Raw genomic sequence first — 17,230 nt, forward strand, 5'->3', positions numbered from 1 at the left:
CTATCTATTAAAATTCTTATTTATCCTCTACAGGTAAAATACAAAGGAGAGATTAAACAGGCCACCTCAATTTCTGATCCGCCAGAGCTGAAGAGAGTTAAAGAAAACCAGAGGAACATCAGCAATGTGTGATCTTAGCAACTTCCTTCTAATGATATCAAACATATTGTTGACATGTCAATGAATGGATTATGTTTACAAATGTTCATGATCTGGAGTTGATACTGAGTTCTGCTCTCAATAACTATCAATTTATTGTTACGGTTTCAGTGTCTTAGGTCTTATGGGTGTAGCCAGGCATTCTCCCTACAGCGTTCCCAGGACATGCCAGGATGAGTTTTGTCTGCAGGTTATTGTGTGTCTCTCTTGTCTCATCTTCCAGGGTATGGCTGCTGTGGTTCCTCAAAGGGACTTGGCGCAGCTCCTGGCACCATGGCCCTGCAAATCAGCTTTTCCGCTCCCTTTCCTTCCTGCGCACGTTCTTTCCTAGCCCACTCCCAGCCATTAACTTTATTTTTGGATGATGTCTGGGGAGAAATTATAAAGTGTGCATAGCTACATAGACAATAAGAGACAAGCCCATTTTAGGAGCACTCATAAGGGCTGTCAGCTTTTACTCAGACACTCACTCCCAGCCTACTCTAATTCCCTTCTATTTATGTAATCCATGGACGCAGTTCACTGAGAGAATCCTTTTTTGAAGTCATTAACATATAGATAGGGTTCTTTGGAGGAAGAAATCTGGAAATCTATTAGGCTCAAAGAAACCTCATATTCCTTAAATGTTTCAAGTTTTTTGACCAGATTATAAGGCAAAGGCAGCTTATTGTTTGTTACTTTTCCTAACAACTATATTTTGGAGAAGTAGATGCTCATCTTTTCCTAATATATTTAAAGTCACACTAGATGTGACTCCATTACTCTCAAAAAGGAACATGGTCATTGAGAAGGAGGAACAGAGTTGTGGGAAGCAGGGCAGCCCCTTTGTGCATGACTATGTCACCTTTTTAAAGTTACACATTCAAGAGTTCTGCCACAGTTAATTACTAAGAAACCACAACAGTATAGTACCATTCTATATGGGTAGGAGCACCTTTAAGTAATATCCATGAAGACATGTATCATTTTCCTTTGTGACGAAATGCTTATTAGAGCTTTACTGATGGTATGCCCTTATATTTGAGTACATTCACAGGAATTCACTGCTGTGAAATGAATTAAAATAGATTGATTTAAGATGCAAATATTTTAAATATGACTAGACCTCTGATAGCATCCTCTTTTTTCATAGTTTTCTTGGCTAGTTCTTTAAAATAAATGCTATGAGACTTTTATTGAGTTGAATTGATTTACAGTACAGTATTATTATTATTTTTTTTTGTTCTCTGACATGATAGGTTTATTATAAAGATCAGCTGGGAAAAGCTACGGCTTTAAGTGTAACTCCTGAAATGGAAAGAGTAAAGAAGAATCAAGAGAATATTAGTTCGGCAAGTGGTTTTATTCATTTTGGACAAGGTGTCATTTATTATTTCCATGCAGTCCTGTTTTGTTTTTCCCCTTGTGAAAACAAAATATATCTTTAAGAAACATTGGGGATATGTGCAGTATGTACATGTGTTATTTAAGATGATTTCCAAAAGCTGCCAGTGTTTAACATTTTCTTGCAACCCTCTATTGATATTTCCAGATGTGAGCAGCAGTTACATTTAATGTTTAGTTTTAAACTACATTATATTCATTTAAACAATGATTCATGTATTTCAAGCCAGTGTCTTTGAAAGTAGTAAAATCTTTGATGTGTAAGTTAAAAAATGATCATTTTACAGATGTATTTCATTGGATGTGGATTGTTAAGTATTCTCTGCAAAAGAAAATAAGAAATGAGTCATTAGTCCAAAATAAGGAAATACAGGGCAAATACTTTGTATACATTCAATACAGAAGTTAGTTTTTCGTTCAGGTCCCACGGTGCATATTTGTCCAGTGTTCTCCCTCTTGCTGAGTGCCAGGGTCTCAGTGCTGAATTGCACAGAGGCCCTAGGCTCTGCGGTAATCGTCACACATGGGCAGCTCCACAAGCAGCGGTGTTCCGGCGGTCCGCTGTCGAGAAGAGCTCTGGGCCTGGGGATCAGCATTTAGGTTTAAGAATTCATTCCTTTCCAACAGCATGCCTGTCCAGAGGTGCTGACTGGATTCAGCATAAATCACCTTTAAGTTGTGGCTGCTTAAAAGGAAGTTGGATTTGTTTCTCATTGTTTCTTATCCTCTACGGAGGGAGAAATAAAACGAAATGGAAGGAAGCTTTGTATGCATTCTTCAACAGTATTATGGTGAAAATGGGGAAATACAGAAACAGGAAAGTAATTTAGGTTCCATTTAGTTTTGGATTTTCCCTGTTCAATTTAAGTGTGATAACCACTTTTACTGACTGCACTGTTAGTGGATATTGTTCATTTACACACTTGTTTTCAGTTGATAGAGCAATTTAGGCCATTTTTGCTATAGGTTTTAAAGGAGATCTTTGAGAGTAAAATTTTAGATTATTATTCTGGAATAAAATGTAATTCACTGAGCAGGTTACCTGGGGGAATAATTTAGAATATGTTGCATATATTTTACTTATTTGGAAAACTTAAAAAAGTTATGAAATTTTAAAAATTATAATTGTCTTATTAAGTACGTTCTACTGTTTTCTTTGCAGGTAAAATATACCCAGGACCATAAACAGATGAAAGGTAGACCAAGTCTGATTTTAGATACACCTGGTCTGAGGCATGTCAAAGAAGCACAAAATCATATTTCGATGGTAGGGTACAACCAGACCCTTCTTCTTACAATTCGAACATACTAAGGCATGGCACCACCAAGTGTGTTGATGGCGACAATTCACCGTTAACCTGGGTCACTGGCAAAGTGTGGAAATGAGGACGGGCCTGTCCTTTTGGGGAGACATTTTAATCACACAAATGTACTGGACATACTGTCTAATAAAATAATTTTTCTCAGTAATTTTTTGGGTGTGTTTTTATTTCTAACATGACTACTATAACTATTTTATGAGAGATATTTGCCTGGACTTATTTCCAATTAATTTGAAGACCGAGCTTTGTGTGTTTGCATGTTGTGAAGATTAAAAACATGTATGTGTTTTAAAACAGTTTCATTAGATATAATTTATATACCATAGAATTCACCCATTTAAAGTGTACAATTCAGTGGTTTGTAGAATTTACACAGTTGAGCAGCCATCACCCTAATCCAGTTTCAGAACCTGAAACGTGTATGCTTCAAAGTATATGTGCCTTTTTGTATATAATTACAATGATATCTACATTTTTTTGTAATTATATAAAAAATGTAGATATCATTATTTGTAACTCTCAATCTAATTTTAAATATATGATTTTTTTGAATAAGTATATGGCAATGACTTATCATTTTATTGCATGTTAAAGTTTAAGAAATAGGAAATTAATTTGTACTTGTTAGTACATTTTAGAGAGGAACTAGGATCATATATATGTATATATATCTCTTTTAAAAATTCTTACTGATATACAGATTTATATATAATTTAAAAGAGCTGCTACTCTTAGTCATAATAATGCAAAACAGTATGCATATATCACCACTTGATTCCTGCTGCGAGGAAGCTGAAATTTCAGACATTAATTTTGGAGTGGAAAAAAAATATATATATATATATAGTTTCAGTTTGAGTTAATACTGAGTTTTTTTTTCTAGGTAAAATATCACGAAGACTTTGAAAAGACAAAGGGGAGGGGCTTTACTCCTGTCGTGGATGACCCTGTGACAGAGCGAGTGAGGAAGAACACCCAGGTCATCAGCGACGCCGCTTACAAAGGTGTCCACCCTCACATTGTGGAGATGGACAGGAGACCCGGAATTATTGTCGGTAAGCTGACCGTCCTTCTTGGCAGGTCCACATGGTCAAAAAGATCGTGCTTGCCCGAGCTTTAGAATTAGCCTCCTTCTTCATCAGACTCCGCCGCCAATGTTTGATGTAGTGCCCAGCTGCAAATGGACCAGAGTGTTATTGTTGCACCCTGTTGAATGGGGTTCATGGCATTCGCCAGGTAAAGTTTCAGCTCTTTCTGCACCTGGTCGTCTCTGTCTTTAATAGCTTTCTTGTCTTAAGAATGGTTTCTACTTGTTAAGCAAAGAAGCAGCTCAAATATCAGACACGGGTAATAACAAGGGTTGAACAATTATTTTGATTTTACTTTATTTTAGGTTTTTGGTCCATACATCGTACTGCAGAAATCATCTGCATGTGTGACAGAAATAAAAGAAATAATCCCATTTAGGTCCTTTTACCACATATAGACATCCCAGAGAGATTCTGATGATATTCTATAATATGAATAGGTTATATTTTTTTAACATTACCTCTGAACTGGGATAATCGAGAGCTGTCTAAAAGTCCCAGACATCAGAGGGGAACTTTTTTTCCTGCCATTCCTTCTAGTCAGCCAGGGGAAGTCTTAAGAACACAGTATTTAAAGGTGGCTGAGATAGCGGGGGTCCTATGAAGTCTAAGATTGCACCAGACAGGAAAGTCACTAATTTTTCAATATATATTAACAACCCTTACTTCCATATGATTATTGTCTTTTTCAGAGCAGTTAGCCTCTAAATTATTGTAGCTAATCCAATTATATTGCTCAAGTAATATTTTTGGTAGCCACACAACAATACCTCTCAGTACTATCTCAGTGTTAGGTTAACTTAATCTTCAGATGTCAAAGCTTGCCTTTTGGACCTCATGAAAGGCTATTTAGAGACGACATGGGTGAGGGAAGTGTATGTTCAACAGGCTCATGTCTTAGCATAAAACCCGGGTACTGAAGTAAGGGCACTGGATGGTTCAGTGACTCTGAAATTACTTTCCAGAGAGGGATCCCAAACACATTTGTAGGTAGTTGATAGCTTTGCTGATCTTGCCAAATTGTGATGTTTTCATCACAAGTATCACAGAATTAGAGATTAACGTTTCCTTGCTTTGTATTAACATCTCAGAAGAGATAGTGCAGACAGTCTGAGTCCCATGAGGGTGGAAATGGTGAAGTCTGCCGGGCTTATGCCAGGGCCCCACCCTGGGTCAGGAGCCAGGAATGAATGTGAGGCTCTTGCTAGAAACCATGAGGTTGTCTAGACTTTGAGCCTCATTACCTTTGAGATAGAAGATACGATTTTTGAAAATATATAACTCTAAATTATTAACTTCCTGGGCAATCCAGAAGTCAGTTTATTTTTTCTAATTGGGGAAGCTGTTTTCCATTGAGGTATTGCCTAGGAAACCACAAAAAATATTACATTCAAGAAACTGAACTTCTGGGCAAGGCATGGAAATAAAGATTTTAGAGTTTTTCTGAATAATTCAGACTAAGCCAATTTGCGCTGTTTCTATTCTTTTTTTTTGGAGGCTCTGCTACTTACTAGTTGTATAACTTTGGCTAAGCTAAGTCAGTCTCTGTTTGCCTCAGTTTCCTCATTTATAAAATGGTAATAGTGACGTATCTCGTGTGGCTCGGTTAGCTGGAATATCGTCCCATAAACCAAAGGGTCTCAGGCTTGATTCCTGGGCAGGGTACACCCTGGGTTGCAGGTTTGGTCCCCAGTGAGGGTATGTACGAAAGGCAACCAATCAATGTTTCTCTCTCACATCCATGTTTCTCTCCTTTTCTTTCTCCCTTCCTTTCTTTCTCTCTAAAATCAATGAGCATGTCCTCAAGTGAGGATTAAAAAAAGGGAATACTAATAGTGCCTACTTTAATATGTTATAAAGCTTAAATGAGCTATGTTATAACTGAGAATAGTGCCTGCTAAGCACTACATAATATTAATGAAAGACAGACAAAGAGATTTCCAGTTCCAGGTTGCTAATCGTTTTTACTAAAGCTCCATTTCTGCCACACATCTTTAACTAGGTTTTTATTTTCCTGTTGTTGGTACAGCTCTAAACAGGTCATTTTAGGATCTGATAACCTTTAGGCAGAGAGACTGATAAACCTGGAAGTTACTAGATTTATATTTTGCCTCCAACTAAAATAGGAGGATAAATTGGCTTGCACAGTCTGGTTATTGACCATAGCAATGAACGACCCTGTGATCCACTGAGAGAAGGAAGCTTTTCCATGTTCATCTTCCCGTCCCTCATTGGTCCTGGCTCGGTGCCTTGCTTTACTGCATTTTTCGGAAATGTATCTACGTGGATTAGCTCGTGCTCACTGGCTCAGAAAGAAAACTGGCTGCTACTTGCCTGTATTGAAAAAATTTATTTCTGTTATAGGGAGAGAATTTTTTGTTTTGTTTTCTTAGAAAAAAATCTCTCAGTTACTTCCCGTGAATTACTCAGATGTCCTTAATCCAGAGTTTTCACCAAATATCGGACCTGTTTCAGTGCGTGGAGAACATGAGTGACCGGGGTCAGGGATGCGGGGCGGCTGCGCAGAGCGGCCTGGCGTGCTCATGTGCTGGGTGCTGACCCACGTGGGAGGCCCGTGAAGAATAAACAGGGCAACTTCATTTTGATCATAAAGCTTTCTTAACAAATCCTGGTGAACACAAACTTCCTTTGTCCTCTTTGATGTCTGCGTTGCAGTTTGTTTGCTTATTACATGTTTTTTCTGTACATATGTCACTTTCAAGAGTTTCTCATGACTCTGTTTGGTGCTGACTTTTTAAATTTATTCTTGATTTGTTGATTTTTTTTCCTTTTGGTAAAAGACCTCAAAGTTTGGCGCACGGATCCCGGCTCTATCTTCGACATTGACCCCCTAGAAGACAATATTCAGTCTAGAAGTCTACATATGCTCTCTGGTACTGCTTGCATTTTGAGTTCCTCCCTATTGATGTGGTTTTGTCCTGAAAGTGCAGCTACTCTGAGCCATAGAGATTATTGTGATAACTGTGTAATGTAAATTTTAAAGTTGAGGATTTGAAAAACCAAAAACGGGCTAGGCTGCTTTAAAATACTATTATTTATGAAAACAAAACTTGAAAAGGATTTTTAGTATAGTGAAATTACTTTGTTCTAGATTCATTTAAAGGAGCATTTAGAACTTAGTTATGTTTGCTTTCAAATGCAGTTATTTCAGTTATTTGTATTGCACTAAACTGCCAAGTCATAAAGATTTGTTTCATGAAAAACGCTATCACAACCTTTTAAAGGTCGAGTTAAAGATTTATATATAAAACCATTGGGAACTTATCTATATAGCATCATAAATGTCTTAAAATAAACTTTCAAGTTGCCCTAAAATTTACTTCTGAGTTTTTATATAATGTAAAGTTTATAGTTTTCATAGGACATTTGACTTTTAACCTAGACTGCATATTTATAATCACAAGCAAAAACTGAATGGTTTGTATACTTGGGCGTAATGATAGCATGGTTTGACATTTCAGACTTTCATACTGTGTTTAGCAAACCAAAGCTTTGACAATTATGCAGTTATTTTGAACAATAACAATAGAGTATCATTTAATTCTTGTCCTGCCCTCTGATTTCTACTTTAGATATTATTGTTGACATTAATAAAATTGAAAGCCCAAAGCAAAATGGAGATTCCAATTTTTAATAGTCAATTTGATCCACACAATCAGCCATGTAAACAGTCATTTAAACTTCCAAAAATAAAGAAAAGGCAACAACTACCGCATGTTGGTGACACTTGAAAGCAATTATTTGTAACCAGTCATTATGTTTGATAGAAATTTATTAGTTTGCTAATGTTTTCTTAATTCTTCTCAATTTTCTAGCCACCTTATCTCTTTGAAAAGCTAGATTAAAAATGAGTATAATGATCATTAAATCATTTATATAGTTGATACAATCTATGCTGAAGTTTGGGAGTAGGTGATTAGAATTTATAATACTGAGCTTTTGGATTATTTAATAAGGGATTGTTTCTCCTTCTTGTTAAATTTTTATTAATTTTTTTGCTTCCTATGTTTTTCAATTCACTTGATCACAAGTATGAATATTTTCCCTCCGATATAGAAAAGGCAAGTCACTCTAGGAGACAGCGGTCTCGATCTCACTCGAGCAGTACCTTTGGTACAGTTCTTGGAGATGACAAGTCAGAAGTATCCGAGGTTTACCCTAGCTTTTCCTGCTGCAGTGAGGTAACGAGACCGTCTGATGAAGGAGGTATCAAACATTAATCATCCTCAAAGAAAATTAATTCATTTTTGAAAATGTGTCACAAGTGTGTTTTTAACACATTCTTTACCTTTGCATAAGCATTTACATTGGATGTGTTTGTAAGTTTTTTGTTTTGAGTCCTTTTTTTTAACTACTAATTTGCATTTTTGCATGTTTGTTTTTCCCATCTTAATTCACTATTATCACAGCAAAAGTATCTTTAATGACAAAAGGGTTTTGAGATCTGCTTCTTGAGTCTATTTTATAGGACTTGTATGTAATCGATGTACACAGCCAGAATGGAAACTTGACTTCTGCAAAGTTTGTATCTGATTTCCATTAAGAAAAACCATTTTCATAGTAATTACATTTGTGTGGCTAACCGGTTGCTATGAAGTGTGTATGTTTGAATATTTATATACATTTGCAGTCAGAGTTAGATCTTCCAAAAAGAAGTTGAGTATGATACTTGGGATATGAAGCTTTTGTTTTTAAATGGAAAATATTGTTGATTATTAAAAATGTTCTCTATATGTTATATACCCACTCTTTTCCTCTACCTTCTCCTGTTTTTTTGCATCCAAGCTGGTGGATTAAATCAAAATTTTTAGTTGATATTGTTCTGGATGGTAAACTAATACTGCTTATAAAGCTGTTATTAAAGATTTATTTGCTTTTTATTTTTATTTCAGTGAGCATTTACTTCCTACTCTCACCAAATTTCAGTTATCCTATACAGTGTTGTTGCCTGTGGTCACCGTGTTGCACATTAGATCTTCAGACCTTATTCTTTGTGTAGCTGAAAGTTTGTACGCTTTTACCCATTATTTATCCACTTTCCCCTCGCCCAGCGCCAGCAACCACTTTTCTACTCTTACTATGAGTTTGACCTTTTGGATTCTACCTTGGTAGAAAGTTTTTCAAGATACCCTTTCTCTGTAATTCTGATACAATATTTATAAAATAGTTTTGCTCTATTGTAGGCGAGGTAGACATGAGGGATCTCCCCTTTCTGTGCCTGGTTCTCTAACAATTGGTTCAGTAACTTCTTAAGTCATTTCTATTTTGAGGGACTTGGGGTTCCTGTGGTTATGGAGGAACAGAATAATGCTGATGCTTGATGACATGAATAAAACCCAAAGCCAATACGAGAACACATTTCTATCAACCTTATTTAACTTTATTTTAGTTCAGCATCCCGGAGTTGATGCCTCTCCCAAATAAACTGTACCGTAGAGTCCATGCTTCAGCAGTGACCCTTTCACTTTTCTCTGTACGCACCCATGCAGCATCCACTCATTTATTCAGCAGCTGTTTATTGAGCACTTTTTGTACACCAGCCAAGAGCTTGGATCTTGCAATGCATATGGCACAGAGCGTAAGAGACATGCATATGCTCTGAGGGGCTTAGGGCTCAATGGGGGACCCCAACATTAAGCAGATACTTACCCAAGTACTGTATAATTATGAAGAGAGTAAGCAGAACCTGACTGCTTGTGACTGGCTCTGCCTCCCTGTATTGTGGCAGCTACTGCCCCCCCCGCTTGGACCATCACAGTGGCCTCCTGACTGGTTTCCCTGCCACTGCTCTTGCCACCCCATTCCGCCCACCCTCGGCCTCAGTCTTGCTCTGTCTGGCAGCCAAAGGATCTTTTTATTTTATTAAAAATTCATTTTTTATTAAAATATAATTAATATACAATATGATATTAGTTTTAGGTGTATAATATAGTTATTCACCATCACTGTGTCTAACAAAATGATTCTCACACTAAGTCTAGGAACCATCTATTATCTCACAAGGTTATTATGATCCTATTGACTGCGTTCCCCATGCTTCACTTTACATCCCTGTGCCTTAATTTATTTTGCAACTAGAAATTTGTACCTCTTAAACCATACTCAAAAATTAACTCAGAATGAATTAAGGACTTAAATATAATACTAGAAATTATGAAACTCCTAGAGGAAAACATAGGCAGTAAACTCTTTGACTTTGGTCTTAGCAGTATTTTTTTTTTTTTTTATGTATCTCCCCAGGCAAGGGCAACAAAAGCAAAAATAACAAATGGGATTACATCAAATTAAAAAGCTTTTTGCACACTGAAGGAAACCATCAACCAAAAATCACTGCACTAAATAGGAGAAGATATTTGCAAATGACACATTTGATAAGGGGGTTAATATATAAAATACATGAACATGTAAAAACAGTATGGTTAAAAAATGAGCAGAGGACTTGAATAGACATTTTTCCATGGAAGACATACAGATGGCCAATAGGCACATGAGAAGATGCTCAACATCACTAACCATCAGAGATGCAAATTAAAACCACAATGAGCTATCACCTCACACCTGTTAGATCAGCTATTATGAAAAATAATAATAAAGAATAAGTTTTGGTAAGGATGTGGGAAAAGGGAACCCTGGTGCACTGCTGGTGGGAATGTAGATTGGTACAGCCACTGTGGAAAACATTACGGAGGTTCCTCAAGAAATTAAAAACAGAAGGATCTTTTTGAAACATAGATTGGATCATGTCACTCTTCTGCTTACATTTCATTCTGACTATAACCTAAATCCTCACCAATTCCAACAAAGTCCTATCCCATATGGGCCCCAACTGCCACTCTGAATCCATTTCCTGCCGTTCTGTGTACTCGTTCACTCCCGCCATCCTGGCCTCCCTGCTCTACTCAAACCTCCCAAGAAAGCTCCCACCTGGGCCTTTGCAATTACTCTTCCTCTGCCAGGAATACTACCCTCCACCGCAGATACTGGCTGGCTTCATCCCATTTTTTCACATTGCTGCTCAGATGTCCCTTTATCAGAGAGACCCTCTCTAACTACCATAGACAAAATAGCACCCCTTTCTGTCCTGTCTGCCCCTTTACCTTGCTTTTTTCCCTTTTCATTAGCACTTGACATGACCTGCCTTTTTCTTGCTAGAATGAAACCCCACAGGAGCAGGGTATGTTAGCTGATTTGTTTACTACTCTGTTTCCAGCTCTTAGAATAAGCATTCAGCAAATATTTGGTGAATGAATGAAATGGCCAAATTAAATTATTTTCTGCTCATTTTTAAAATTGAGATATAATTAACATATAACATTGTATTAGTTTTAGGTATACAGTAAATTAATACTTTAAATGCTAAAACTACATATGTAAGTCTAAGTATGATTTTTTTCTAAGTAAAATTCTATTGTGCAAGGCTTTCAAGAAAATTCATTTTTGTTTTGATGATGTTTTGATATGTTTCAATAACATTAAAGCATAGCTGAAAAACCTAAAGTGGAAACATTCCCGGTGTATTTTTTTTTTCTGGTGGGGAAGGAAAAGAGCAGTATCTATGACTTGTCAGTTGCTTTGAAATTTAGGGCCTCCTTTGAAATGTGTAATATGCTGGGCTCTGGTGAGGAGGTGCTGATTGACTCTGCAGAAGTACGAAATGTTTATGGTCATGACAGCTGTTTGATGAAAACCTTTAGTGTCTATAGTACTAACAGTCAATCATATGCATTTGTTTAAATACTATTCTAGAAACTGCAGAGAATTTCAGAAAAGTACATGTTAATGGGAAGATGAAGAAAAAGAAATTGTAGTATTTAGAAATACCACTTTTTTAACATAGATTTTTCTTCATTTCTTTAAATTCAGATTAGGATTTTTTATGCTAAAATGTGTTATGCCCCAGAGCGAGGTCCTTTAATAGTTGGGCTCTTTCCCGGCTGTCGGGTGCAGGGCGAGGCCGTGCTCCGCCGCAGGGGACGCCACGCTGTGCAGGAGGGCGAGACACTGAACTTCATTCACCCTTGGTCTCTCACTACTTGATCTGCGTTTGCGGGAGGTCATCTGACCGCATTAGGCTAAGACTCCACATCTGTACCAGGAAGGATGTAGAACAAGAAGCTTTCTAAGAAATTTTATATTTCCTAGGCTAAGTGCCATACATTTAAATGAACTTTTATTTTCTTTCTGTACCCTCTGTGTATGAAAGCATGTTTATGTCCTGAAGGCAATCTTTTATTTTGTGGATTAAATGGCGGAGCAATTATGAGAGTCATAATTTTAGGGTTCTCCTTCTGAGTTAGAGAAAATTCTGTTAGCACAAAAGGTTAAATTATCAGCTCATTTTCTTGAGGCAAAAGTCCGATGTTTTCATCGTTCCCATTTGGTTTTCATGAGCATTAACATAGAAGCCTTCTCTTTTACATTTTAATCATTGTTTTAGTTACGTGTTTCTCATAATATTTCCCCATCTTGCTTTGATTGCTGAATATTTTCATTTTCTTATGTGATTATTTTGGGCTTTCTTTATGTTTCAATCTACTTTCCAAGATATTAAGTTACCAAAGGGTTTTCATTTTGCATCTCTACTGTATTACTTTGATGCAATAAAGGAGGCTTTTATTTAAACTTCATTGAATTTTGGGTTGATTCTTGAATAGTATTATTGGGACTCATCTTTATTGCCTTTTGGCATTAGATTAGGTTAAGTTATTTTCATTTGACACAGTTCCTAAAGTGGTAATAATCCTGATGGTTTCTACTTATTTCACTGCGAGGTTTTCTTTGATCTTCATGTTTGTCTTTGGTTCTCTTGCCTGTGCCATGTATTTGTATTTCCTCGGTTTTCCTTAAGGTACAGGGCTCTGTCTTGCTGGTGTTTTTATGTTTGCAACCTCATCCCTTGTTTACCTTTCTCATTTTGAAATTATGTTCAGTTTTGCTTTGGGTATTTTATATGTTTCTGGCTTCCTCTGGAGCATACAAGTATTACGATAACAAAGGAAAAGCAGACACACTTTTCAAATAGACATTTTCAGTGTTACAACTTTGTGAATTTTTCTATTTTGCTGTGAAAGAATCTTTTTGGGATGACCTAGTTCTGCCTTAACTGATGGAATACAAGTTCTGGACCCTGTGACAGCCCTAGCAGGGTGGTGCTTATAGCGCCCCATACCGTGGGACACATTCTTCAAAGAGGGTAGGTTGCAAGAGATGCCTTAGTACATTTTGGGCCTCTCAGTGTCCTGTCAGTAGGCATACCAAGAGGGCAGTGCACCAATTCAGGAGCCAGTTTTCCGAGTATAGTATAGGTGCCCGTAACTCCATTTATTCATGCACCAGATATTTACCTAGTATCTCCTACATGTGTGAGATGTTAGGAACCACAAACATAAAAGATACAGTTATTGTTTTCAAAGAATGCATATTCTGGTGGGTGAACCACATACATAAAGCCAGGGGGTTGAGGAAGGTGTTATGATAGAGTAACACCTAAGCTTAGAATTAGACAGGCAGAAAAGTAGTGTATGAGAGAACACAGCACATGGGGAGCCTGGTGCTTTTGGCACATCAGGAGCCTGGGGGCTGTGTGTCCAGGAGGTGGGCTGAAGAATCTGATGACCAGAACCAGTGTGCCAGTGCTGAGCCAAGTCCTTCAGAGATGCATACTCTCTGGGCATACTCTCAGATGGCCATACTCTCAGGGAACTTGCCTTGCGCTTCATGTAGGAGATTTGGAGGCTATTTAAGAGGACCAGTTACCTAGACTGGTAGGTAGTTGAGTGTCTGCTTTGGAGCCTGTCTTCGAATCCAGTCTGCACTGGATGATTTAAATCCTACCAAGATCATCGACTTCTTGGGCATCAAGTGACCAGAAGGCTTTCTTAGTCCTCTAAAGGGCTGCTGGTGTGAAGACAGGATTGTGCACTTTTATTTGAAACTTTGCAGCCTTTTTTATTGTTGACATTTGTCATTTATGTAGAAAGTCAGAAATGCTAAAACCAAAGCATCTTTGTATTCTCTTGACTCCCAGACTCCAGACAAAATAGCCAACTGCTGGATGTTTAACAGGCATCTCAAATTTTATGTCTGCAACCAAAATCTTATTTCCTATCTTAACAACAAACAAATAAATATTTGTCCTTTTTGTTGTTGTTCACCATCTCAGGTCATGACACAGTTGTTCACCCTGATACTCAGGATAAAACTATGGAATCATTCTGATCACCTGTCTTCTTCTCATGTTTCACATCTTATCAATCTGTAAGCATATTGGCTCTGTCTTCAGAATATACCTGTCCCCAGCCCGGCCACTTCTCACGACATCCACTGCACCCTGAGCGAATCACCATCCTATCTGCTTGGCATTGCAGAAATCAGCTCCAGGCCTTTGTAATTCCATTCTTGCCCACTTTGATCTGGCCTCTACCCAGCTGCCACTGGTCCTTTAAAAACCTGCACCTGATCTGATTCTATTTTTGCTCAAAATATTCTAATGGCCTCCAATTATACTTAGACTAAAAACCATGGTCTATGGTCTGCAAGACTTTGCATAGTCTGGCCCCTAATCACATCTCTGATTTCATCTTCCCCTGGCCTTCTTGCTCTAAGCCACACAGCTCTCCTGGCTGACTCAGCATGCCAGACATTCTCTTACCTGGAGCCTTTGCGACCATTGGTCCCTTTGCCTGGAATGCTCTCCCAGCCATTTTTGCCACTTGCTCACTTCCTTCAGGTCTCTGATTTTGACTTTTTTATTGTTATTCTATTACAGTTGTCCCTATTTTCCCCCCTTTGCCCTCCTCCACCCAGCCCACCCCCTGCTCCTACTGTCAATCCTCAGCCATTGTCCATGTCCGTGAGTCATTCGTACATGTTCTTTGACTAATCTGTCCCCCTTTTTTCTTCTATTACCCTCCTCCTCCCTTTCTTCTGGCAGCCCTGTGTTTATGTCTCTGGTTCTGTTATGCTCGTTAGTTTATTTTGTTCATTAGATTCCTCTTGTAAGTGAGATCATATGGTATTTGTTCTTCACCAGCTGGCTTATTTCACTTAGCATAATAGTCTCCAGTTCTATCCATGCTGTTGCAAAGGGTAGGAATTCTTTGTCTTTCTTTCTGCTGCGTGGTAGTCCATTGTGTAAATGTACCACAGTTTTTTTATCCATTCATCGTCTGATGGGTACTTAAGCTATTTCCAATACTTGGCTATTGTGAATAGCACTGCTTATGAACTAGGGACACATAAGTTCTTTTGAATTGGTGTTAAGGGCTCCTTACAATATATTCACAGCAGTGGAATCACTGAGTCAAAAGGCAGTTCCATTTTTAATTTTTTTAGGGAAATTCCCTACTGTTTTCCACTGTGGCTGTACCAGTCTGCATTCCCATCAGTTAAGGTTCCTTTTTTTCCCACATCCTCACCAGCACTTGTTTTTTGTTGATTTATTAATGATGGGCATTCTCATAGGTAGGAGGTGATATCAATGTGGTTTTAATTTACATCTCTCTAATGGCTAGTGATGTTGATCATTTTTTCATACGTCTGTGGGCCATCTGTACATCCTCCTTGGAGAAGTGCCCATTTTTTTAATTGGATTGTTTGTCTTCCTGGTGTTGAGTCACATGGGTTTTTTAATGTATTTTCTAGATTAGGCTCTTGTCTGATGTACCATTGGTAAATATGTTCTCCTACATAGTCACTTCCCCTTTTTTTGGATATTTGTTTTTTTGTTTATTTGGATATTTGTTATTTGTGTTTTCCTTTATTTCCCTCGCTCTAGTAGATGTGTCAGCAAAAATATCGCTCCTTGGGATATCTGAAATTTTCCTACCTATGTCTTTAGGACATTTATGGTATCATGACTTATATTTAAGTTTTTATCCATTTTGAGTTTATTATGGTATATCTGTCCCCAACCCTGCCACTTCTCTAGTTCCATTTTTTCGCATGTACCAGTCCAGTTCTCCAAACACCGTTTATTGAAGGGGTTATTTTCACTCTTTTGTATGCTTGTGCCCCATTTGATTAAATGTCAAGTAATCAGAAATAGTTTCCTTGATCACTCTATATTGAAAGCACTCAATCCATATACACTCATGACTTTCTATTCCCTTACCTTGCTTTATTCTTTTAATAACTTTTTAAAGGTTTGTTGAGGCATAGTTGACATACAAAAATCACACATACTTAATGCATACATTTTGATGAGTTTGGACATATGCATATACAATGATACCATCATCAAAATCAAGGTACTAAACATATCCACCACTTGTAAATGTCCTGTGTTGAGGTGTGTGTATGAGGAAGGAGGGCATTGTAGTAAAAACACTAAATGTGATAATTATCCTCAACATATTTTAAAGTGTACAATACAGTATTGGCATCTATAGGTACTTTGTTGTACAGCATATTTCTAGAACTTCTTCATTTTGTATAACTGAAACTTCATACCCATCAAGCAACAATTCTCCATCCCCCACCTCACCCAAGTCCCTGTCAGCCATCATTCTATTTTCTGCCCTATGAGTTTGACTGTTTTAGATACTTCACTATAAGTGGAATCGTGCAGTGTTTGTCCTTTTATGACTAGCTTATATCACTTAGCATAATGTCCTCAAGGTTCATCCGTATTGTTGAAATGTAGGATTTCCTTCTTTCTTAAGGCTGAATAATATTTCATTGTATGTATATACCACATTTTCTTTACTCATTCATCTGTTGATGGTCATTTGGGTTGTATTCATTTTTAGCTAGTGTGAATAATTCCCCAATAAACAAGGGGCCACAGGTATTTTCTTGATATCAGGGAAATGTAGATCAAAACCGCAATTAGATATCACTTCATATCTGTTATAATGGCTATTACTAAAAAAACCAACCCAAACAAGCAAAAAGGGAGAAGTGCTGGTGAGATGTGGAGCAGTTTGCACCCTTACTCACTGTTGGTGGGGGTGTAGAATGGTGCAAACTATGGGACCCTGTGCAGAGGTTCCTCAAAGTATTATGAAATTACAATATGATCCAGCAATCCTGCTCCTGGGTATATATTTATAACTCTTTTCACTACCTGATATTTCATTAAGTATTTAGTAGTTTATTTGTATAGTGTCTATGTCTGCCCCAGAATATAATCTCTTTTGGAACATAATCTTTCTGCCTGTTTTTGTTTTCTAGTCTATAATCAGCACCTAGAATAGGACCTGTATTACAGTAGACACTCAATGAACATTTTTGAATATAGAAACATATTCAAATTAA

General features: G+C 37.5%; 1 protein-coding gene across 1 annotated transcript in view; it reads left to right on the forward strand.

Annotated features, from left to right (window-relative positions):
* Positions 1-17,230, forward strand: part of NEBL (nebulette) — a 102,084-nt gene that overhangs the window by 67,517 nt on the left and 17,337 nt on the right. Inside the window, 4 exon segments of the mRNA XM_054592929.1 lie at positions 34-126; positions 1,398-1,490; positions 2,705-2,809; positions 3,748-3,919. Of these exon segments, the coding sequence (XP_054448904.1) occupies positions 34-126; positions 1,398-1,490; positions 2,705-2,809; positions 3,748-3,919 (463 nt within the window).

Source organism: Pteronotus mesoamericanus, unplaced genomic scaffold, assembly GCF_021234165.1.
Source record: "Pteronotus mesoamericanus isolate MK-2021 breed Mesoamerican mustached bat unplaced genomic scaffold, CSHL_Meso_final contig_130, whole genome shotgun sequence".
NCBI lineage: Eukaryota > Metazoa > Chordata > Mammalia > Chiroptera > Mormoopidae > Pteronotus > Pteronotus mesoamericanus.